General features: G+C 41.1%; 1 protein-coding gene across 1 annotated transcript; it reads right to left on the reverse strand.

Annotated features, from left to right (window-relative positions):
* Positions 1-3113: 3113 nt before the first annotated feature.
* On the reverse strand, positions 3114-21129 carry rnf144b (ring finger protein 144B). The gene is made up of 8 exons (XM_049584003.1): positions 20799-21129; positions 15268-15531; positions 13749-13853; positions 12258-12318; positions 9919-10132; positions 7566-7710; positions 7288-7377; positions 3114-4301 (listed from the first exon to the last, which is right to left on the reverse strand). The coding sequence occupies exons 2-8, from the start codon at positions 15442-15444 to the stop codon at positions 4134-4136; spliced, it is 960 nt and encodes a 319-aa protein (XP_049439960.1). The 5' UTR covers positions 15445-15531; positions 20799-21129; the 3' UTR covers positions 3114-4133.
* Between the last annotated feature and the right edge of the window lie 3379 nt (positions 21130-24508).

Genomic DNA, 24508 nt, shown 5'->3' on the forward strand with positions numbered 1-24508 from the left:
TCAATCAGCTTACTGTCACGCCCTCATTTCTTTATATGAGGACATACATTTGCCCAGAGGTGTATCATGGAGAAACTGGTGAAGTTGTTTCTATGCACATATCAGTGAATGTCTTGGCAGTCAGAATTGGTTGATAAGCCTCTTCAAACTCTGTTGAAACATGTTATGTCGGTATCTGAAGATGTGCTCCCTCCTGAAGGCAGGCGCTGCAGTATCTTCCAGCAAGGCCAGATATCTTAAAGGGCCAGTGTGTAATATTTGGCATGGTTTATTGTCAATCTGAATCTGAATATTCTACCCATTAATATGTTTATCCAAGTGTATAATCGCTATAAAATAAAATTTGTTTGGTTTTCGTAGCCTCATGCTTTTACATATATATATATAGCAAGGGCCTTGCTTTAGAGAGGTCGCCATCTTGCGCCGCCATGTATGTACGGCAGCCCGAGCGGACAATCCAGCCAGCCAGAGAACGCGTTTCGCGTGTATAAATAAACCAAAGAAGACAGCGGAAGGAAGGAAGAAGGAGGAGGAAACAGCAGAGAGTGTTAGTAGTTCGTCGATAGAGAGTAGTGAAAAGTTTTTTAGTTATAAAGTTTGCGAATGGACCACACTTACCACGCAACAGGAGAGAATGAACCCGAACCGTCATCTGCGAGGAAAAGAAGACGCAACTTCACTCCTTGTGATGCACTCTCTGCGGCGCTTTTCCTCCTGATGATATATCTCCCCAACGATGGCAGCAGTAGCACCGAATCCCATTCTGTGCATTCAGCCTCTCTTCTCGCCCGCTCAGCATCAAACACATGGAGTTCCTCATCTGTATGCTCCGGCTCAAACAGGTATGGCTCTGTGTCCGCTACAAGAAACTCTTCAAAATCGCATTCAAAGTCGTCCATTGCAGCTACTATAGTCCGGAGATATTGCTAGGCTAAATAAACAGCTGAGCTCTGTTTACCGGCTACGCTGTCAGTCAGTGTGCGGGCTGGAGATTGGTGGAGCAGAGAGGGGAGGGGGTCCCCACTCGGTATGATAAACGAGTATGTGTGTAAAGTTATGAAGTGTGTCTGTTACCTAGAAGAGTCAGAGTTTGGGACGGAGTCTTTTATCCCCTGGAGAGTTTCTGGAGTGCTCAAATAAACGGGCCTTTTTCCCGAATGCTCCTCTGGTCTCCTGCTCGTGAGGAATTCATTACAATATTGTAACATGGCTTAGATTTCTAAATAAACATTCACTTCGTTGCTAGATAGACCCAGAGCCCTTGAAGATATATTCTACGGCACTGGATAGACCTACTCCTGAAAAACTCGTGCGCAAGGCTTTTTGTCCCTACGAGGCCACCATCATTTGCCCGACGGGAGGGGTGAGCGAGTGAGCCCTGCAATCTAGAATTTGACCACTGATGTCACTGTTTTCAACCCATTTTACACACTGGCCCTTTAAAACCAAGAAAAACGACCAGTCACCTTAATTGACAGAAACTATATGGGGAAAATTTATTTGACATGTACTTTGAGTTTTTAGTTTGGCCGTGTCCCGTGTTACTAATACGGACGGTGCAGGCTTCATGACCCATATTGCAGCCAGCCACCAGGGGGCGATTGAGATGTTTAGGCTTCACTTTTGGGGAGCTGTCATGTAGTCCATCTTTATATACAGTCAATGATTTAAAAGTGCAAGTCAGTTTCAGTCGTCACACACTGGGACTTGTGTGGAATTTTAAACAATATTTCCACTGCAATGGTGAATTATTTGGTCAAACACTAAGTTTTATTCCAACTGCTATAAAGGGGACAATGTTGATGTAATTGTATGGTGTAGGCCTGTTGCATGAAGTGTGAAAAACGGGAAGATTGGTTTTCTGGACATTTAAACATGCTCTGTATCTAAAGCATAATATCATTCTCTGTCTTCAACATTTATATATACACAAGTCTGATTAAGTGATCTCTTCAGTTACTATCCATTATTTTTATTCGGTGATTTGCGGTGTGGACTGTTCACTTTTAGACCCTTAGCATATGTTGCAGTGGTTCACCTGGAAAAGGTTACGCAGGGGTAGTAGCCGCTCAGATCTTGACATAACAGTGACACTAATATTACAATTAAATATCTGGTATTTGCTGTGTGAAACCAGGCCTCCACTCTTTTTTACCTGAAGATTTATGTTTTAATTTTAAAAAGTGTATTAACTTAATGGACGTTTTTTTTGTGTCAGGTGAGGTGAAGTGCTATAAAACACTGTGGCAGACCCTGTGTTGGTCATTGGCTTTATTTAACTAGTGTTTAGTGGCTCATTTAAAAAACTCATCTCATTATCACTGTCATCTCTCTTTGCCAGTTAAGTAAAAAGCAGTGTGGCTTTCTGATGTGTCTGTATCTGTCGTAGGCTGGTGGAGAACTCAGAAAATCCACATTGTTAGTGAAGACTGTCAAGGACTGTTTCATTGGCAGACATATTATCTATTTGCCTTTCTCTGAGACTTTTTTTTGAGAGGAAAACAAATATTTTGACAGCAAGAAACAACCTCAAAATCAGATCACAAGACAAGAACGCCTCACATAAATCAACTTGTGTAGATGCAGATAACAAACAGCCACACCCATATATTACCAAATATCACCAATACACCAGCACTGAATGGTGGTGACAGTAGATGATTTATCTGATCAGATGTACAAGAAACCTCTTGGCTGTGCAAACAAGAGTCAAGCCAGAACAAGCCTACTGGTTATTTCCCTTGTCTCCATGAAAATCGGTGCAACTGCCTTTAGTGTTTACGCTCTAAGCCGCTGGGACATCCAACCCAATCATGTTAGGTGCGCTCCAACACTATCGTCTTCTAAATCTAAACTGAAAACATTCCTTCGTAACTGTGCCTTTCAGTAGTCTGGCTTGCTGGCCTTCATTACAGTATTAGTTTACCTTTAGTTTTTATGCACCACATGTATCTGAGGCAAACGTCCACAAGCAGTGTGCCAGCTTTCAGTTTGTTGACTGAAGGTTTAAGACTCTTCCGCTCATACAGCAGTGCCTCTACATTCTCCACAGTAAGAACAATATGTTTTCACTTCTGCTCTCAACTCCCGTGTACTCTCCGCTCATGACCTTTGTGCAAAGACAAAAGTAAAGTAATGAGCCATGAAGTGATAAATGTCACTAGCAAATACTAAACCATGATACATGTTCAGTACAGTATGTTTATTTCAATTACAATGGCGCTTTTATAAAATGTCTGACGCAGAAACATCAACAGAAATGTAGAAATGATAACAGGATACCATACACACATAACCCATAAATTACACATCAACACACTTTAGAAAAGTACACATTATCCTTTAGAGCCTTTGGTCTGGAACAATATGCCAGGTGGAAACAACAAACATTTGCAGAAGAAAAGTTATCTGTGCACCACTAAAGCCCTATCATATTTTATATCAGCACAGAATATACAGTGTACACATGACGCCGTTTGCCTTCTCCCGCTATGAAAGGATGTTTTGCATCGTTTAGGGATTTATAACCCTGTGTGATCCTGACAGTTGTCCATTTTCATAATGCTAAAATTTTTGCATAAGATAAAGACAGAATGGAAGGCAAAGCAAATACAACCAAGCACCAGGCACTGTAGAGTGAGGCACTTGAGCACCTAACACCTCTGGTTTGGCATCATGACGTTTGGCACATGAGGGTGGCGTTGCTCTTTGAACCACATGTGTGTGTGTGAGTGTGTTTGTGTGTGTAAGAGAAAGAGAGAGATAACAAAAGCCCTGTCAAGGAAAACTCTTACGGCCACCACTGTCTCCTTGTCTACCTGTTGTGCATCTGAAAATAACTAGGCCAGTTACATTCATTCTCCTCGTATTTACACTTCCACCTCATAAAGTACATACTCTTGTGATTAAAGAGTAAGATTTGAGCAGCTCTTTCCCCAAGCTTTAAGATGCAAGTCTGCGCTTGTTGATCTCGACAATGTCACTGAACCATTAACAAGGCTTCCAGTCTGTCGAGTCCTGAAAAAGTACTTCAGTGTTCCTCCAAACATGCAGCGCTTGCACTCTCTTGGTTTCCTGGGGCTTTGTGAGATTAGTGGAGTGATCCTGGGCTGGGCAGATGAGAAGGGGAGCTGCTATGATGTGGAGGAGTCTGGCTGGCTGAGGTCCTTCTTCTTCTTCTTTTTCTTCTTCTTCCCGCTGCAGGGCTTGCAGACGCAGCACAGGATGCACGGCGAGGCCAGCAGGAGGAGCGGAGACGTCACCAGCACGATTATGCTGACCCCCACCAGGATGCCCACAACCTGGAGGACAACACGGCAACAACAATGGATCAAATGAGTGTGTGTAGTGTGAAAGAGGTCACACTTAGTGAAGAATTATCACCCAGCTCTACCGTTCTCTCGCCTCCACTGGGCGATTTTAGCATCTTACGGCCCATCACTTTTATTTTATGGCCCCTGACTTTATGGTTAAGTCCCATCTCACTGCTGTCATTAAACTTGTTGCCAGCTGCCAGCAGCTGTTTTAAGTGAAAAGGTTCAGATATAAATACACTGTACACTTCCTCTCTTGCAATAAACAGTAAAGAGACAAAGCATCTTAAGAGCCAAATATTTCCCTCAGGAGTTGGTGGAGAGTAAGAGACTAAATATTGCATTTACATTCATCACTGCCAACACTGCTCTGACTCTGCTGGATGTGCAAATAGACATCAGCCACATCAACTTCATACATGATAGTAATGTGATAATATGTCCAAAGCGTTCTTATCCCAGACTGTCAAATACCTATGCTTTCTCATACTTTTCAGTGTGTGATATTGAAGCCAAAGGCACCCTTTGGTATCTCTATGAGACTTGCCCTGTAACATCTCTATGTGACACACAGCTGTCTCCTGGGTGAAACTCATTGGAATAAATGGTTAAATTGTCAAATGGTTGTGGTTGACTTCAGGCAACAAAACTGCTTGGTTAGGTTTAGAACAAACATCATGTGATGTCGGCACGTTAAAACAGCTCAGACCTTATCTTAAGGGCACAAGCATTTGGTTCTCATGGGACAATAACAGCAGTCTCCTGGGTGAAAGTCTGTGTCTGTTTATCCCATCAGCCTTTGCTCCCTCCTACCCTACACTAACTCTCTTGCTCTTTATAATACACCAGCTGTGCTGAGCATCAAATATTTGAACTTATGGGTCTGCAGTGGAATTAGCTCAAAGCCTGGTCTATCTCACAGAGATGCCAAAGGGTTCTGTCAGCGTCAGTATCACACTCTGACGGGCATGACAAACTGTCGGTGTTTGAAAACCTAGGAATGAGAACAGGCTGTACGTGACAATGCCCCAAACGATTCTAATATTAAATAATTAGTATAACATGCAGCTTTTTAACACAAATAAATCATTACAATATTGATTTTGATACCTTGGTGTAATTGCTCTCAACAATTAAGACTATTGCTGAGAAGACTGGCAACCTCCATCAGCCTCTACACTGCATTCTGTAAGATTATATAATGATTGTGATACTGTAATGCTTATAGGGAGCTGTTGCTTCATGGCAGAAAAATGCCAGTAAAGTAAAAGTAAAAGTAAGTAAAAAGAGCTATAGTTTGCAGCTGAAACCAATGACAAATACTGGCAATTAAACTGTGAAGAAAAAACCAAAGGGTGTGTTCGTAAATTCAGTCTGACACTAAAATGAGAGCCCTGTTGTTACAAAAAAAAGGGAGGATTATACTTCTACATGAATTAAGGAACAGTTCAGTGAATCACACAGTGACTCCACTTGGCGCTCTGCTGCTCCGAGAGAGTGGTGGTCGAAACAGCCGAACAGTACATTCCAACAGCGCTTCGATACTACAAATGGTCCAGTTTGTGCCAGAGTGTGCTCCGGCACTCGGAGTGAGTGTTTCCGAATGCACCCAAAAACAACAAGCTGTGTATGAAGGGTGCCAGCCGGATTTTGGGTAATGTCGTTCCAATCTTAAACCATTAAAATTAGCTGGAAGTCTCGTAGACCATGATCTTATTACAAGATATTACTATTCATTTGACAATGAAAATATTGTTTTATACTGCCAGTACTTTGAAGCTCTACAATAGTAACTGAAAGTGCATGGACTGTCCACTTGCTTTTGTCTGTGTTTCGTATAAAGAAAAGTAATTGTGTATTTGGCCCTTTCATCTCTTAACGTGGACAAAGAACATAGTTTTCCAAGTTAGGCATGGAAGAACTTGATTTGCCCAAAGCACCGATCTTAACCCAGTCCAACACCTTTGGGATGAACTGAAATACCATCTGCTAGCCAGGCCTTATCACCCAACATCAGTGTCTGACCTCTCTATGCTCTTGTGGCAGACAGTGTGCTGTTATAGCAGCATATTGACAGCCGTGGATCAGGTGTCTACATACTTTTGGCCATGAATACATGTAATAGTCAGCATTATCATTTATCACATTATTTCAAATCTATATTTTGAAAATGTGCAAATGCTGTCCACAGTATGCTCTAAATATACTGTCACCACAGCAGTGTTTGCAGGCGGCAAAGAAGGAGTTAAAACTGGCAGGGGAATTTGTAACAAGCAGATTGTAAAACTTACAGGACCTGTTAGGCAAGGGTGTAACCAAGGATGTCATGAGTTGTTTTGCAAGGAACGACTGCGTTGGAGTTTGACTGCAAACTTGATACTTATCATGTGATAATGGCATCAGAGAAGGGGAAGTGGAAAGAAAGTAGGTTTGGCGGCCAATCATTTTGGTAGACGGAAAATGTCATTACAGGGCAGGAATTTGAGATTAGCATTGGGATTAGTTCGGCTTAATGTCTTGATAAAGGGCTATTTGGGAACACTGGTGGAAAACAAACCAAATAACAACGAGCTACACAGACCTTATTGGTCTTTAAAGGGAAAGTCAAGAGTTGAGTTATGCCTGGTTTTGACTGTTTTGTATAAATTTTCAATTAAGTGTGTGAGAAACATGCCAGAATGAAAGCTTCACTGTCCTGTGGAGGTTCCTGTAATGTCCTCACTGGAGAGTTTTCCAACAGTGACTAATTGATTTGACAGACAAACAGTGCAGCTGGGATGGAGTCCAAAACCTTTAAAGTTCAATCCCAGTAGTGTGGTGGCACAGTTTTAGTAAAATCGAAGCCATGCACGAAATAACTGACCACTCATGGATGATTGGCTCTGTAGGCTAATCCATTCAGACAATGATAGCGTCATCACAACCCTGAAATTAATACTGTATGTCTGCTCTACTGTCTGCTGGGTGACCTCACCTGTGTTCTGTTCCACATAACTGAGGCCCTGGAGTGTCCCAGCTTGTTTCTGCATGGTCCCTTATCATAATGCCGCAGGAAGATATCACCCTGCAATTGCAAAACACACGTTTAGACAACAAATCTACTATCCAGCAATCACAGAGGACATTCAAACACTAAAGATAGTGAAGCAGAGGTGTTGCTGAGATGTTGTGAACTTAAAAATCTTAAGTTGTATTTCATCTTGTGTTAAAAACCATGCATCACGTTTGAGTTAAGTATCAGGGGAGACTCACGTCTAGATTCTGCAGACAGTACCAGCAGAAGGTGTGTTTGCAGCTTTTACACAGCATCTGTGCACAGCCCTGGTTCCTCTCAATGTAGATACCACACATGGGACACTGCTTGATGGGCATATCAGAGTCGCTGTTGGAACGAGCCCTGTGTTTCAGGAGAAAGACACGAGAGACATCAGCACATGTGAGTGTGAAGCCATGACGGCCTCAAGAGTCTCCAGGCAGAGTGTGAATTCTTTATTTAGCAGCAGAGTTAAGGGTCAGCGCTCACTTTGAACTGGGTTTATTATTTTGGGATTCAAAGGTATGAGGAAACTATTCTCTACGTACAGTACAGGGCCACTGAAAACTCTAAAGTCATGTTTGAGGGTTTCAACTACACAAGAAGTTTTCCCTCTAAGATTTAAACAAATGGCACAAGGCTGATTCTGGAATCTTTTTACACTCATTATTTTCACACCTGACTTCATTTATTTTGTTTGACCACCTAAGGACGGGAAAACAAGCTGTGAACACAATTTTAACATGTGAATGCCTTGTAAAGTTATTAGGGCTATGTGGTTAGCAAACCTGTTTACACATCCACAACAGAGCAACATTAGCATTCATTTGGAATATTGTTTCTGGCCATCTGAAGAATGAAAGTCCAATAGTCACTTTTCCTTTAGCTCTGATTTGGTCGCCACTGCCTGAAGGTGGTGCATCTGTGCTAGTTGCTAATTTTGTCTGGTTGCCATTTGGTACAGGACAATTAGTGTGCAGTGGGTCTTCTTTTCTTTCTTGCTGAAAACACGATGAGGGAAGGGAGACAAACCAAAACAGGAAAGATGTGGGTCATAAAACCAAAACAAAGTGCTGAAAGATGCTAGAAAACTTTCGTAAAGCTGAGGAGATGAGCAGAATCAGGTGATAATTCTCCGTGGTTTGGCACCACAAGCAGCTCCTTTTACATTATAGATCTTGTTTTCCTCCTTTTTAAAATAAAAACATTGACAGGAGCAGCCACACACCTTTTTAAAATAAAAATTAAGTAACTCAAAGAGCTCTGAGGCCTGTAATATGAAGCCAGCTCAACTTACGCAGGACATCTTTTGCTCATCTGGCTTGACTGACCCAAACAATGGCTGACTGACTAACCGGTATCACGAAACTACTTATCAGCTAGTTCACTCAGCTCTGGTTTTTCCTACCCAGCCACAAGCACATTCATGTGAAAGAGGCAGTGAAAATATGAGTGACATCATCAGACCCATGAATGACGTAAGCTCCTTCGTATGATATGAGATGAAACGGCAACAGTAATTACCTGCGGGTATGGTTGGTGTACAGGACGGTGAAATGTCATCAGTGTGCAATGTAAACAATAACCTGTAATCTTATAACAGAAGATGTACAAACACTGAAAATAATTTCCATATATTAAAGGTAGGCCAAGACTGTAAATATGTGTAGGTATCCTGCTTCATAGTAAAAGCCTCTGGTTTTGTGATTGTGGAAAAGCAATCGAGTCAGTTAGTACTTTGCATTAAATCAGTCAGACTCCTTAGCATAGTATTGTAAAATACTGCCTCTGGTACAATAACTTTGTGTTTGATGAATAAACCTGCAGGCTGATGCAAATGTATGTCACGCTCAAGTTCAAACTTAAAGTTGATCTCCCTTCATTCTCCTCACATCTGCTCCATCCTCCCCAGCACTGTGCAGACACCACCCCTCCTTCACTGCAGTGCACAGGCTCCTTCTGTACAGTGAACCACATGGCTCGGTGCCCACCCTCCTCCTCCCTTCAGCACAGAGACAATGGAATTCCAATATAAGTCAGTGACTCCCCAATGACATCAGTCAGTCTGGCAGAGCCACAGCTCAGAGCAGCACAGTAATGTAGCTCCACAACAGGGACTACACAGAGGGCAATGCTAAGGTATACTAAGCTATTAATCCTGAAATAATGTTTATTGTATATTCAGCTCAGGGCCTCCACTGGGAGACGAGGAACTACACATCAGTTGTATAATCCATTCAGTGTAAATATCCTCCCACAATAACTGTCAGGTCATTTTGTATTAAATGGAAGGATGGGATTTCCCTCGTGAAATAAAATAATGGAATTGACAGTCTTCGAACAGTTAAAGGTAACACATGTAATGTCTTAGAAATATAATATCCTCAATTGAATGGTTAATAAAACTCATAAATGCAATCATAACTCTGTCTGTTAGCAGCAGTAACAAATGTCTCTTTGTAGACTCCTCAGTGTCCTAAACCAACACACTGTCAGCACAGTATCATCAGAGTGGCTCAGACTCTGTGGCTGCAGGCATTGGGCGGCTGACCAAACAAATGACTAACTGACCTGCTTTCATGAGACGGTGAGGGCGACATCATGGGCTGGCGCTCAGGGCAGGTATGGCCGTCCTGCCAGGGCCCTCTGCACCCGGAGCAGAAGATGGTGTGACAGGTCGGGCAGGGCACAGCGGTGGGCTGGCCCTCAGTGCTCAGCTGCAAACTGCAGACCGCCTGACATTCAAGTACCGGGCACCAGGCTTTACTGGGGTCCAACTTCACCCCTGAAGAAAGCAAAGAGGGGACATGATTGTGCATATCTGAAGCAGACATCAAGTCGATGTCACAAACAAAATAAATGCATGCTTTGCTATTCTCCCAAGTAAAAGTGGCCATACTATCTTCATCAGTACTATCAGCACAATCAGTAATACTGCTGATCTGGAAGAAAGAGAATTAGTGCTGAAACATTTAATCATTACTCAAGTACTCCATCAACAGAAAATGAATTGATAATCAATCAAGTCATTTCTCAAACTAAAAGCCAAACATTGACTGGTTTTGGACTGCAAATAAAAAAAAATCAAGTCAACGGATAAAGTGACAACAAAAACATCCTGCAGCTAGAATAGCTACTGTCTGTAACACTGTGTACTCATGGCATTAGGCTAACTAGTTAGTTACTGTGGGATGTGGGTAAAGTAAAAGCACAGGGATTGCTTCCTCCAGTTCAGCTTCTTCCAGTTCGACCACAGAACTGTCTCAAACTGTCTCTGACATAACAACAACAACACATGTGTGATATCTTACAATTCCAACTGTACATTTAGCACTTGGATTCGGTGCTAACAGTAAAAAAAAACTATTGAATAAAGCCACTGGGGTCTTTCTGAGACTGTAGCCTAGCCTTGGCCGAGCAGTGCTTTAAGCTAAGCTGGTTAAATAAAGGTTAAATACAATGCTATCGTCTCATGACAATGCTAACATGCAACTGTGTGTTAGAGACTGTTTGTTACTTATGAGAAGGGGGCGGTGTGCAACATTAAATGGCTCTTTTTTTGTATTTTATTTACTGCCAAAATTACACCATCTATTATAACCAGAAACTGTAAAAACCTAAATAATTATTGGATATTCAAATTTCTGACAGCCCTTGGACACATGTGTAACAAATGCTTACATCAGACAAAAAACATAACCAAATCTGAGCTTAAAATAGTGATATTTCATCAAAATCACTTTATTCTGTGTCCAAAAATCTTCCACTTTTAATTTTGAAACATCAAGGGGTACTTTCTAAAAAGCTAATTTATGGTGGAGGAAGGGTCATGTATTTTCCCCAAGTCACTCAGGGAGGCTCAAGGAAAAATATTTGTAGCTTCAGAAAGGGTCAGAAAAAATAAATAAAGCAGCACTCCAGCCACCGCCCTCCTCTGATAAATTAAGAACAGTGCCTTAGCATGCTAAACACAAAATACAGGTATAAGTAGGTAAAATGTATCTTTAAAATTACCCATTTAGTGCACTATAAAGCAGAGGGATGGATGGACTGACCAACCCACACACATGCCATCCATGGTTAGCATGGCTAAAAGCATCTGATAAATCCATTGTTCTCACTTGTAATTGGTTATCTATGAGAGCAAACAACCTTCTAAGTAGTTAATGAGAACATAAATATACTTATTCAGATGTAAAATGGTAACAAAAACACCTGGCATATGTTTCATAACCAAAACAAAAGCTGGAGTTTTCATGATCCCCTCCACCAGCTCATACTTTGCATTGTGAATCATAACACAAGGGGAACATTGTTGTGAAACAGCTTGCACTTTGCACTTCTTTATACTTCCAATATTATGAGTCTTGTGATTTATGGCCAGAGTAAACAATAACTATTATTGGCTTCACAGCGTATTGTTACTGTGCGACTGGAAGAGATGAATATAGCTACAAGGCAAACTAACATCACTCTGCAATTTGTAAATGTCAACAGAAACCTGTATCAACAGTTATTCTCCTTCTGTTCCCAGGCCAGTGCATGACACAGATACAATCTGCCTTCACATTTCCACAACTAATGGTGCAATCAGCTACACATAGGTCATACCATTTATTGCACTGAAACGCTCATTACTTCAAATTTAACAGAGGAGCATGTGCAGAGTTTGTTTCTGAATATCCTGATTGTACTGTTTGGTTTAAGTGAAGGCACAGTTTCTGTAACCTCCTGGGTAAAAGTGGACCAGAGCAGAATAGAAAAAGAGCAGGAGACCCCACATTATCCCAGGCATGTGAAGCTCAGCACTCTGTGGGGCTGCTTAGTGTAATGACACCGGCATGAAGTGCAACCTGAAATAGCCCAATGCCTGTCACCAGTCATCAGCATGCTAATGCAACAATACCTACCTCTCTCAAACTTCAGACGCTGATACAGCTTCACCTGCTCTTCTAGGGCCAAACTAGCAATCTGCAATCACACAGAAAGAAACAAGTTGTGCTTTAATCATCTTTTATTCACTTAGAGCTGTGATGCTATTTTTTTGTGTGCAGGCAAGAAGCATGCACAAGTCCATTTTTTTTCAAACCCTAATGGATGGATAAATGTGAAAATACATGGTTGTGAAAATGAGACTATTTTGTATGGTTGCTGAGAAGCTGATACCCCAAAGATCATCCAGGATTAACCGGTCACCTAGCAACTGCAATTTGCTGCATTATTTCTAAGACACCTCAGTAGTTAGTAAATAGCCACTGAGAGGAAAAAAAGGGGTTGATTGTACGTTTTCCATATGAAAAAAAGATGCAAAACAACAATTATAATGCCATTTTATGATGTAATAATAGCTTCAAGATGACGTCTGCATATTATCAACAAGAAATTTCTGCAAACACTAAACACAAGACGTTTGCTTAAATCAACATTACTTTATAGTAAGAAATGCCAATTAGCCAAAATTCACAGACCAGCAAGCTTGAGAATTTTAAAAAATTCTTACTTTCAATTTCTTATTTCTTCTTCCAATCTTCTAAGATTAAAGACATTCTTCCATACTAGATAACAGGGGTTAGAACCTCGACAATCAGCTCAGTTCTACTCATAGACTGTTCAAAAATAATGGACGTAGCTACCGTGACGTAAAATGGACCTCACATAGAGTTGTCATGAATATGGAAATTAGCTACCAGACCTACCCTGATTTTTGTACCAGGCTGTAAACATGTTTATTTCTGCTGTAAAGTTTAACATTGAGGTGTATGGGGATTAACTCGCTTTTGGAGCCAGCCTCATTCAAGGAACTGTGGTTTTTGGCACTTAATGTTTCAGCCCTGGAGGTTGCTGTTTGATTCTACTATAATTCAGATACAGGTCCAATGAGCATGGACTAGTTAAAGCAGTTTTTCTTACAATAAGTTTCTTAATGCTGTTGCATTCAGACAAGAAAACATTACAAATGAGGAACGGAGGAGCAGAATTTCCATTTGCTTGCGAGTCAGCAATTTAAGCTTTTTCTCTGACGTGTTTACTGTCTTGTATCTAAGATGAGCAATAGCTCATGGAGTTTCACTTTCTGTCTTAATGTTCACATCACCTTGTTTTACTCTTCACCCTTAAAAGAATTCCCTCAGAAATGTCATTAAGGCTGGGTGCACAGCATTTTCACATCATCTTAGTTTATTCAGCCCACACAATTTTACAAACACCAGGGTGAAAGTCCAACTTCATCATCACTCCAGACTGGAAAAAACTGCAGCAACTAAGAAATTCAAACATGTTTTAAGTTCTGTGCATGTTTGTGCATCGACAGTATTTCTGTACTTTATGACCTCTGACGCCTTTTTGCTTTTTTTGGTTTCACTCACGACCTACATCTTTCACTGGTTTTAAGCAGGGCATACCTCGGAGTCCAGTAGCACTCCGGTCTTTTGGCAGGCCATATCAGGGCAGGTGATGGGTGCTCCCCCACCCTCCATGATGGCAAGCTGAACATACTGCTCCAAACACTAGAGAGGGAGGAACAACACAGCATTATAAGTGCAGATAGTGAATGGAACAGGGACCACAGTGCCTTTGTAATAAGTAACATATTCAACTATATATCATCCAACCTAGGTGAAAAACAATACAAAACACACAACACATCAAACATGACAATCTACTCATGACAAATGTAGTAAGCAAAGAAAGGATATGGAAAATAAAACGCATACAAACATGACTTTCTTAGTATCAACATGTCAAAAGTCATATGTTGCCTCAGACATGAAATATGGAAGGGTAGGAGGAACTTTGTAATCGTTGCGCAAAGGCAGACAGTTTTGAGGAACAGAAAATAAAAACATTTAAATGTCATTTTTCTGAGGAAAGACAAATCTATTGTGGAGGACTGGACTCATTTGTATGTGCAAACTTGTGCTTATCATGTGCTTTCCAATAAAGCGTTCATCCAAAAACTGATCTGGAATTAAAAACAAAAGCAACAGTCTGTGTTCTTGGACCAGACTGGAGGAGATATTTCAGGTTTATAAAATAAAGTTCAGCTGATAAGCAGGGTTTACAGTATCCCATTCCCTCCTTCTTTCTCTGTGACGCTGCCTATGTGTGTGTGTGTGTGTGTGTGTGTGTGTGTGTGTTTTATCTGTGTGACCTTGTGCGTGCAACAGTGACAACTTGGCTACCTTGAACGGAGATTAACACCTGCCACTATCTAGCAACCTCTCTGTGTCAGGGCAAAACACCGTCACAGTTTCGATATGTCAGGCAGGCACGTATTAGACAAGAGCAGTGTAGTAGCAGACCTCTGTGCTCCTGTTATAAATGATACAGCTCTGTGTTCTACTGATAGCACTTTCTTCTCTCATAAAAGGACTGAAAAAGCTCCAAGGAAATGTGAACAACAAATGTGAGAAAACAGCTTTGATAAATCACAAAAATTTCCAAGGACAACACAAAGAAAGTAAACGTGAGCGAAAGCCAGTTGTGTTGAAACCAGTTCATTTCACTTAAGCTGTAATATGCAAGATTTGCCAATAAATTGATCTATTTTAAGATCTTAAAGCAGGAAGTGGTCCTGCAATAAAGATGAGCATCCCATTCCAAGTAATTTAAATGCTGGAGATTTGCCTAAATTGCCCAAAGAAAACTTTAGTGTTGGATCACTTTTGTGAAATCTTCACCGCCTACATAAGATGACTAAAAGCATGAGCAATATGAGTAGAGGATAAGCATACTTTAATCTAAATATAGCCTGGAGGCACCCTTCAGTTTCAACAAAGGCTCAGAGGTTTGATTTCCATAGCAGTAGAACGTGTCCTGTACTAGTGTCCTTGAGCTACCCTCAACCGCTCCAGCGCTTGGATATGAGCATTATCTACTGTAAGTGTCTGGAGTAAACTGGTTGTGTTTGTCTTTTCTTACCGCTGTGCAGAAGACACAATCGCAGCTCTGCAGTTCCCTGGTGGCTGCTGACGGCTGCTCACTGAGGCACAGCTTGCAGAAGGCCTCGGGCCCCGGCTGGGGGTTAGCGCCGGCCTCAGGGGTCCTCGGTGCCGAGTCCCCAGCTTCCCGGCTCAGGGTGGGACTCCTGCTCGCCATGGCGGGGCGAGACAGGTGGGGAAGTAGGAATCAAGCTGATCCTAGCCCTTCTGTTGGGGACGGAGAGGAGCTACAGCCTCCATATTCCTGAAAGCAGAAACAGCACTGATCTGTTTGTCTCTTTGGCAAAGGTTTAACGCTTTTCTTCCTCTTTGTTGCAGTTCACACAACCAATGCCAGGCCTTCTGACAACACTGCACCCTGTTTCTGGAACCTGTCATCTCTTCTGGTAACTGGCATACCAACTGTGATGACTTAACCTCTGCCAGAGGCATTACATTGTCATGTTACCCGAGAGATGAATTAGTCATTGTTTAAAGCTGTGTGGTGCATGAAGTAAAATATAATTATGTGTAATTACTGCGGTATTATTTATTACGCATCATGTCATTTTTAAGGCCAAAGTCCAAGTAGCATGTTTACTGAGTTATTGACCACCTCCTCATTCATTCTGACAGGAAGAATTGATTGTCAATCTTTTTTAGAAACATAGCAAATACACACTTGTGTTGCCACAGGAGGTACTTGGGAGCTAAGTCAACACTGAGTTAAATAACAGGGCGTAAAAAGATGGAAAAGAAGGAAACTTACTCAAATGAATTTAAAAGTTTTTCAAAATGTTTGACTAAAATTGCCCCTAATGAGCAGAGAGAGAGATTAACTAGGATAGAAGGGATAGGTCACATTTCTGAACCTTTTTTTTTTTAATTTGTAGTTCAACGTTTCTCTTGTTTTCTCTTGTTCAGGTCTTTGTAAAATAGGTAAGTAAGGTAGTAAAATGTATTTTTCTAATATGAACCTACTCATTTAACGAGACTAAGTCTACAGTCATGCTGGCAGGTCTGTGGGAAAGAATGTTAACCATATTCACCATCATAGATTAGCATGTTAGCATGCTAATATTTGCTAATTAGTGCTAAGGCAGCTGATGCTAGATGAAAAGTCAGAAGATCACCAGAGGTCAGGGCGTAGGTTTCTTTTCAGCACTATTGGGGACACATATGAAACAAGGGGTTTAGGGGTCTTCTGCTACAATGTTTGACACAGTTAATTTCCTGCATTCTGGTGAATTTTTATGCGGCAATTTATGGTGAAAATGTCTTCAGTTTTGTCAAATAAAAGTCCCACTACTACTGCTTACATATTTTTTTTTATCACAGAGGTTGACCAGTCGTGGATTTTTAGAGGCTGATTTAATGACAATAGTTCAGAACAGGAAAAAGCCAACAACTAATTAACTGGCCCTTACACCCGCTAGCCCTAATAGAGCTACAGTGTGGGACCTGCTGTTGTGGTCCAGGCAAAAACTTCATGTCAATAGTCAAGTCAAGTCAAGTCAAGTCAAAGTTTATTCATAAAGCACATTTAAAAAACAACCTCAGTTGACCAAAGTGCTGTACAGTACAGTTACTAAGATACAATATAAATAATCAAGCACAAATATAGTCATAAATAAAACAATAAAAAGAAATCAGTTTAGAACAAAGTTAGAATAAAAGAGAAAGTAAGAAAGAAAAGAGCCGAGAATACTCGCCTAGCATGGATTGAACGCCAAGGAGAAAAGATGGGTTTTCAGCAGAGTTTTAAAGTGCTCAACAGACTGCGCAGCTCTAACCTGGAAAGATAGGCTGTTCCACAGCTTTGGGGCTGCTACTGAAAAGGCTCGGTCCCCACGGGTAGAGAGCCTGGACTGAGATACTTCCAGGAGCAACTGGTTTGACGACCTAAGTGCCCTGGTAGTAGTGTGAGGCTGAACAAGCTCTGATAAATAAGATCGTACCAAACCATTTAAACATTTAAAAACAATTAATAGAACTTTGAACTGGATCCTAAAATTAATGGGCAGCCAGTGCAAAGATGAAAGGACATGGCTAATGTGATCCTGCTTTTTCTTTCCAGTCAGCAGGCGGGCAGCTGCATTTTGGACTACCTGTAAACGGTAAAGTGTTGACTGGTCGAGACCAACAAACAAATAATTACAATAGTCTAAGCGTGATGTAACAAAGGTATGGATAACTCTTTTAAAATCATTTCTGGGGAGATATGCCTTTACTTTTGCTAATAGTCTCAACTGAAAAAAGCTTGTTTTGACTATAGGGCTTATTTGTTTGTCAAATCTAAAATCACTGTCTAAAATAAAACCAAGGTTCCTTGCAAAAGGATGACAGTGAGACTTGAGGGTCCCAATGGCACTGTCATAGCCATCCAAGAGGTTTTGTTGGCCAAATAAAATTATCTCGGTTTTATTTTTGTTCAAGGAGAGAAATTTTACTTCCATCAAGGACCGGATGTCATTGAGGCAGCCTAATAAAACCTGGACAGATGCTCAATCATTTGTTTTTAATGGCAGATAGATTTGTACATCATCTGCAAAGCAATGAAACAAGACAATGTGCTTTCTACAAATAGAGGTAAAGGTAGGATGCTTATTAAAAAAAAAAGAGGGCCCAAAATGGAACCCTGAGGCACCCCACAGCTCAGGGGGGAAATGGCCAAAGAATACTGGACCAGCTGGACAGAAAAGCTTCTATCTGAGAGGTAGGATCGAAACCACTTCAAAACAGTACCGCTAATGCCCACACAAGTATTTAAGTGTGACAGGAGAATATTGTGATCGACTGTATCAAAAGCAGCTGTCAGATCCAGAAGGACCAGGACAGCAGAGTTACCTGAGTCAAACGTTAAAAGAAGGCCATTTAAAAATCTTAAAAGCGCCGTTTCTGTGCTATGGAATAGCTTAAAACCAGACTGGAACTTCTCAGAAATGCCATTTAGATCAATCAATAAAAGACTTTAAAGACAATACATGTGAAAATGAAGAATAATATGCAAGACACAGTCCCACAGAAGAGAGGACCTGCTTCCTCTGGAGCTGCTGTACCCACTGATCATTTAACACAACCCTGCCCTGTTTAGCTCTCGTCAGTGATGTACATCCCCATGTGAGACTGTGCAGCCATCTGCAACTATCGGAGGCAAGTTACACCGATTATGAAAGATTGTTAAATGTCTTATTTGCACCTATTGTTATCAGTTTGTGCCAGACCTCTATATTATTGGGAAGGAACAAATGCATATGCTCTCAATATTTAAGAGGATGTACTAGTTGCATATTTTGGGACCTCAGCATGACAGAGGATGGGGGATATTAAAAAGACCTAATCTGGTGTTAATGGAACCAAAAATCACCAAACCCAAAAATCGTCCCTTTGGTTCTGTCCAATCCCAAAAAGCATGAGAAATAATAAACCCATAATCTGGGATTTGCAATTAATCCTGTAGATAACAGTGGTTGGACACAGAATGGGGTCACACAGGAAACGGTGGTGTTAAAAACACACTCGGCAGCCTGAGTGGCTGTTGAAATCACACATTATCCCACACACTGCTCTCTATTTCAGCTGGCTGTTAAAGCTGGCAGGAAAACTTCGGGGCAGCTCAATCAATACAGCCACCACCAACACCAGTGTCCTAAATTTTTTCAGTGAGTGCTCTTTTATTATGTACAATCGATCAGTGGCAGCATACATGCAGATGATTGATAGTGGAGCTTGTGTAGCCGTACACATTGGTTTTTCTGCACAGTCATGGTGTATCCTCCTGGACTGCTTTTAGACAGACGAGCTGAGCCGTTTGCAGTTGTCATCCCACATAACTGTCAGCCTGTCCTGTCCTGCCCAAGCAAGAAAATAACAGGTCTCTAGTCAGCTAGCTTTACTGCTTGGAAACTCCAATATGTATTTAATAACAGTGTAAAGCCTTTCATTCCTGAACAACGTCAAAGTTTAGCGGAACTTGAGATTACCTGCCATCCGTCAATATATGAGGCTGGTGGAAGTGTTTTTTTTTTTGTTTTTTTTTATCTTGGAACAACCGACTTATCACTGTCATTCCACCTTTGATATGGGAGATATGAGGCAGTTTCATTGACTACGCAGGTAGCCAAAATGATCTGGCCCAGCACTGGCCCAAACTTGGCTTGCCGGAAGAAATAACTCAGGCTATGTCTGGTTGCCCAACTCAGCTGAGACTCAGCGTGAATGACGGCCCAGAATTGGGCCAAATAAACAAGCCTGATTCTGGCTGCCAATACTAACATCACTGGGCTGTTGTCAACATGACCTGACCTGGCCCAAACTTGGCATGACAAAAGAAATAAGTCAGGCCATGTCTGGTTCCCCAATTCAGCTGAGACACGACACAAATGACAGCCCAGACTCGGGTTAAACAAACTGGCTTGATTACGGCTGCAGACACGGCCATCACTGGGTATGAACTGTAGAATACATCAATATGTCATGGTTGTCTGATTCTAATGAAATACAGTAGAGAGAGAGAGAGAGAGAGTTTAAGTTTGCATGAATAAGTTTGAGGATTACACCAGAGTCTGAGTGTTGTTTCAAAAGCATTTCCACTCTGAATGCTTACATGTGGGACTAAGTCTAAAAACATTAATTGTCGATACAAAGTGCTGACAACCAGAAGCTTCAATACTAAATGCATCACGATTAGTATTGGCCTTCAGGAACCTATCAAGACTGCAGTCCCTGTCCCTGAGCAAGCAATTAAAACCAAGAACAAGAGCCCAAACTTGAATCTCCACTGTTAGAGCTATTCATTAATCAAAACGCCCTTGTGTGCTAACAGTTCCTTTTAGGCGTGGAGCTGACCATTCAGTGATTAGCAGTCCTCACGGATCAAGGTCTAGATGGCATTCCAGCCACCAGGGATCAAAGCATCATTGTTGGCCGGAGAAGCAGAAACGGAAAACCAGATCTGCCCAGCGAAAAGCCGTGCTGCGCTTACACAGGCTGCTACTGTGTTAGGAGGGAGGCAGCTGGGACTGTGAGCTCGGGGAGTGTATAGGAGAATTTATACAGCATCATTTAAACAGCTGCAATCACTCCCTGTGTGTTGTTCTGGATTTCTGGCCCAGTAACCTGTGTGTTCTTGGGAGGCAGCCTAAAAAACAGAGCACATGAAGTTGAAACACAGCAATATGAAGCAAATGATGGGCTGGGAGACTGCAAACCTTTATTACTGTACATCACTTTAACCAGAATCAGTGGATGTTGAATTAGGTTGCAGTGATTTAAAGGTATATTGCTACAGAAATATTTTTGCATATGTTTCTGCAATTCTTGCAGTATTGTTTGTGACAAAGTAACAGTGTAATGTCTCATCTATTACAGTGCATTCAAACAGACCACACATCTGCATCCCTCTCAAGGTTGCATTCTCGTATAGGTCACAATTCTGACGCATTCACGGAGTAAGTGTACACATTTTTGATACTGGATTGTGTGAGTGATGCAGACAAAAGCCAAATGAGCAGAGGAAAGAGGGGGACCTACCTTGCCTAAGGACCACTGGGTGTAGGAGCTGCCTGAGTCCAGATCCACAGCCGCAGTGCTCTCACTGTGCCACAGGCACATGTGTTGATACAGTCTGCTGTTATAATAACCTCTGCTGTCACCGCCTAATTCCACTGTCGCCCCGCTGCCGCCTCCCTCACACACGCACCGAGCTTAAAACAAAACTAAAAACATGTTTAGGTTTAACGTCCTGCTCGCTCCTGTCTGGTCTGTGTGTGGGTGTGTTGGTGTGTGTCTGCTCTGCTCTTGTGTTTTGTTTCCATCCAGGAAGCTGTGTCCGCTCTCCGCTGAGCTGCACTCTTGACTGCTCCTGCTGGTTATTTTACTGTAGCTATGCTGCTTTCACGTCCAGTCGGAAACATGGAAGTCAGGCCTTGAGCTGCTCACGAAGGGTGGTAGGAAGCCTATACATAGAGCCCCGGGTATGACAATAGTGGAAGGTTATCAGACATCTCAAAATTATAAGTACATACATCAATAAAAAATATTGTCGGTGAGATGATTAATAGAGTAATATAAAGCTTTTACAAGTTATTAAAATTATTTAACTAACAATATTATATATTAATGTAATAAACTTAGGCTTGTCTGACAACTTTGTACTATTGTCAGATTCAGGCCTTCAAAGATAGGCTAAAGAATAACTAAACTGGAATCCTCTATGTTTAGTAAGGTTCAGGTAAAATCACAATTTATTTCTAGTCATAGTCATAGTCATATTTATTAGCTCTTCACCACAATTGTGGTATGGAGTACAAACAAGACAAAAAACAAAACAAAACAAAGCAAATGGTAAACAGTCAGAATGAGTCATCACAGATCAAAATAAAGGAGCAGCTGCAACCAAGGCAACCAAGCCATGGTGATACATATAGTCCATTAATATATAAATTAAATAGACAGTTATACATCACCCTACTAATCTTTGTTTCCTTCCCCATCGCTAAACTCTCCCAATAACCAATAATTCTTTTTTTTGAAATCAACGCATAATGGGTATCTTCCTTCTGTAAGAGCTTACTCGGCAGCATTTGGTAGCACCATGCTGGTGTAGAAATACTTATAATTAGCCATTAATGTTATATTAAGTTAATGCTTTACACTGCATGCTGGAGCCAGCGTTCACTAAGTGAAGTCTTAGGCATCACTAAATTAAATATGTTGAATCCATTGCTAAAACTTACTAATGTATGACCCATTTTTCTGTTGAATTAAACTAAATTTGTAAAACTACTTTTACTACTTTTAGACAACAACAACAAAAATTAGAGACCATCTTGTGATGAGATCACTCCAGGCCTGAATGCGGGCCAGGGGTGTAAAGTGGGGCAGCAATGGCCCTCTTCCTACTTACTAGGGGAGAGTGGGGCACAATGTAACACATTTTGGCTAATATTATTAAAACTGTCTGACAATTTCTTTTAAGAACATGCACACCTCTGCTACAAATTAACAGTTGTTTTTTTTTCTTTCTAGAACTTAACTTTCTTCTACAACTGCATCGACAGTTGGCGGAAGTGAAATCTTACAACATACCCCATGGGTGGGGTTAATTGTAACAGGCAGAGGGTAAGCTGTAACACTTGGTGGAAACGTCTGTTTAACACGATTGATGTAATACAATTCTATCTGTATACTATAGGTTGATACTGTTTATGGATCTATCTATGATAGATATTCAAACATCCATGATAGATCCACGATTGATGGATTGATGGATAGATGTATGTGGATACCTATCTTTCCATCTACATAAGGGGAAGGATAGGTATCCTACAGGTATCCATCCATGGATCCATAGATGCACGTAGATTGGGTAACCTAGATCCTGTCAAAGTAGTAGGAGTTTTGGATGTATGAATATTGACAAGACTGTAAAACTGTATGTCCATAACATCCCTGACAAATTAGAAATACAAAGTATATCTTATTTAATTAAGGACATAATTTCAAACTGAACGTAAGTTTGAAATTCAAAACCAAGGAAAATGGCCAAATCAGTGGCTAAATTTTATCAATCTTAGCTAACATTCGCTAGGAATTGGTTACATAGTTCAAAACAATGCAGTGTTTTAGGCAACAAGACAGTTGTTATGATGATATATGGTTGGATTTGATGACTCACAACAACAACAACTCAGTAATCAAAAAGGAAGTAAGACAAAGAAATTTACTTATGTCGGTCAAAAACACTCTGTCACTGAACTCTGCGGAAACACGTCCAGTCTCTGTGGAATTTTGCAGGTCACTGTTTGGTGGTATTGTGATCAACTGGCTGGAAGAACAAAAGGATCAGCCCTGTGTAATCACTTAAAAAGTCTGTGTTGCAGTTTACAATGTGTGAGGTTGTACCCTACTTTTCCCTACCCCCCTTCTTTTGGTCCCCTTCCTTGAACCACACCAGTCTTTGACCTCAGCCATCATTTTGCTCTCAAATACACACCTGATTAAGTTTTGTGACTACGTCTTGCACAGTTGTGATGCATCACAGTAACAAAATTGTCCACAGAAAGACAGACATATAAACACTTGGCAAAGTAGTCAAAGCCACTTCTGAGGCAGTTCCTGCTGCCATTGGTGTCCACATACACACACACACACACACACACACACACACACACACACACACACACACACATAAGGTGAAAGCAATAATAAACTAAGGCCAGATAACGACTTCAGCATCTCTCCCCCAGAATTATACTCCTGGCAGTATGAAGAATTTAGACCTTCGTAATAAACATTTAGGCTGGCATAAAGGAGAGCTGCACAGAATCAATTAAGCTGAATAAATACTGAACAAACTAAATGGTGCTGTTTAATTCAGCTGATCTCATGTAAAACAAAGAGAGTCAACTGCACTGAACTTTGGAGTAAATACAGTAAGTTCAGCCAGCAATGGTTTACTTACATTAGTGATCAGAGTTTTCATAAATTTTAAACTTTGCCTGCCTGAGGGGAGCTGGTGAGAATGAAGGTTCATACCTAACAATGGAAAAGAGGGATGTAGCTCATCATATTTCTATATATTTTTGTTAAATTAATCATCACATTTAATTTTCATTTGTTTTTTATTTTCAGTATAGAAGTGATTAAGTTTGCCAAAGCTTCTGCAATGTCGGTTTTCTTAGAAAAAAGATAAAGAAGCAAAACCATCAACCCACTGAGGGCTGGATCCAAAATCACACCGAAATTGAAAGTGAAAAATTGAGACTGATGCAACTTGCGTGAATTTTATCACGGCAACTCATAACATGACTGAGTAGTGTGTCTGTATGCACTCTGGACAACATCTGGGCATTCTCCTGATAAGTTGGCAGATGGTGTCCTGGTGGATCTCCTCCCATCAGTAAGCTCCTGGACAGTCTGTGATGGCACTGATACATAACGTCCCATAGGTGCTCAATTGGATTTAGGTCTGGGGAACGGGAGGGCCAGTCCGTGGCATCAATGCCTTCATCATCCAGGAACTTCCTACACACTCTGGCCACATTAGGCTGGGCATTGACCACATGCAAAACTGTTCCCTTTTTGGGGGTTTTCTTGCTATTGCCCCTCTATTGCACTTGTTGTCATCCCTGAAGTTTGACTCTGTGTTATACTGTGATGATTTAGTGTCTCCTTAAGTTTCTGAGCAATGTATAATATCTTCTTCTCTTCTTTGCTCCTGTTTTGACCCTTTTTCTCTT

The sequence above is a fragment of the Epinephelus fuscoguttatus genome, linkage group LG8, assembly GCF_011397635.1.
Source record: "Epinephelus fuscoguttatus linkage group LG8, E.fuscoguttatus.final_Chr_v1".
NCBI lineage: Eukaryota > Metazoa > Chordata > Actinopteri > Perciformes > Serranidae > Epinephelus > Epinephelus fuscoguttatus.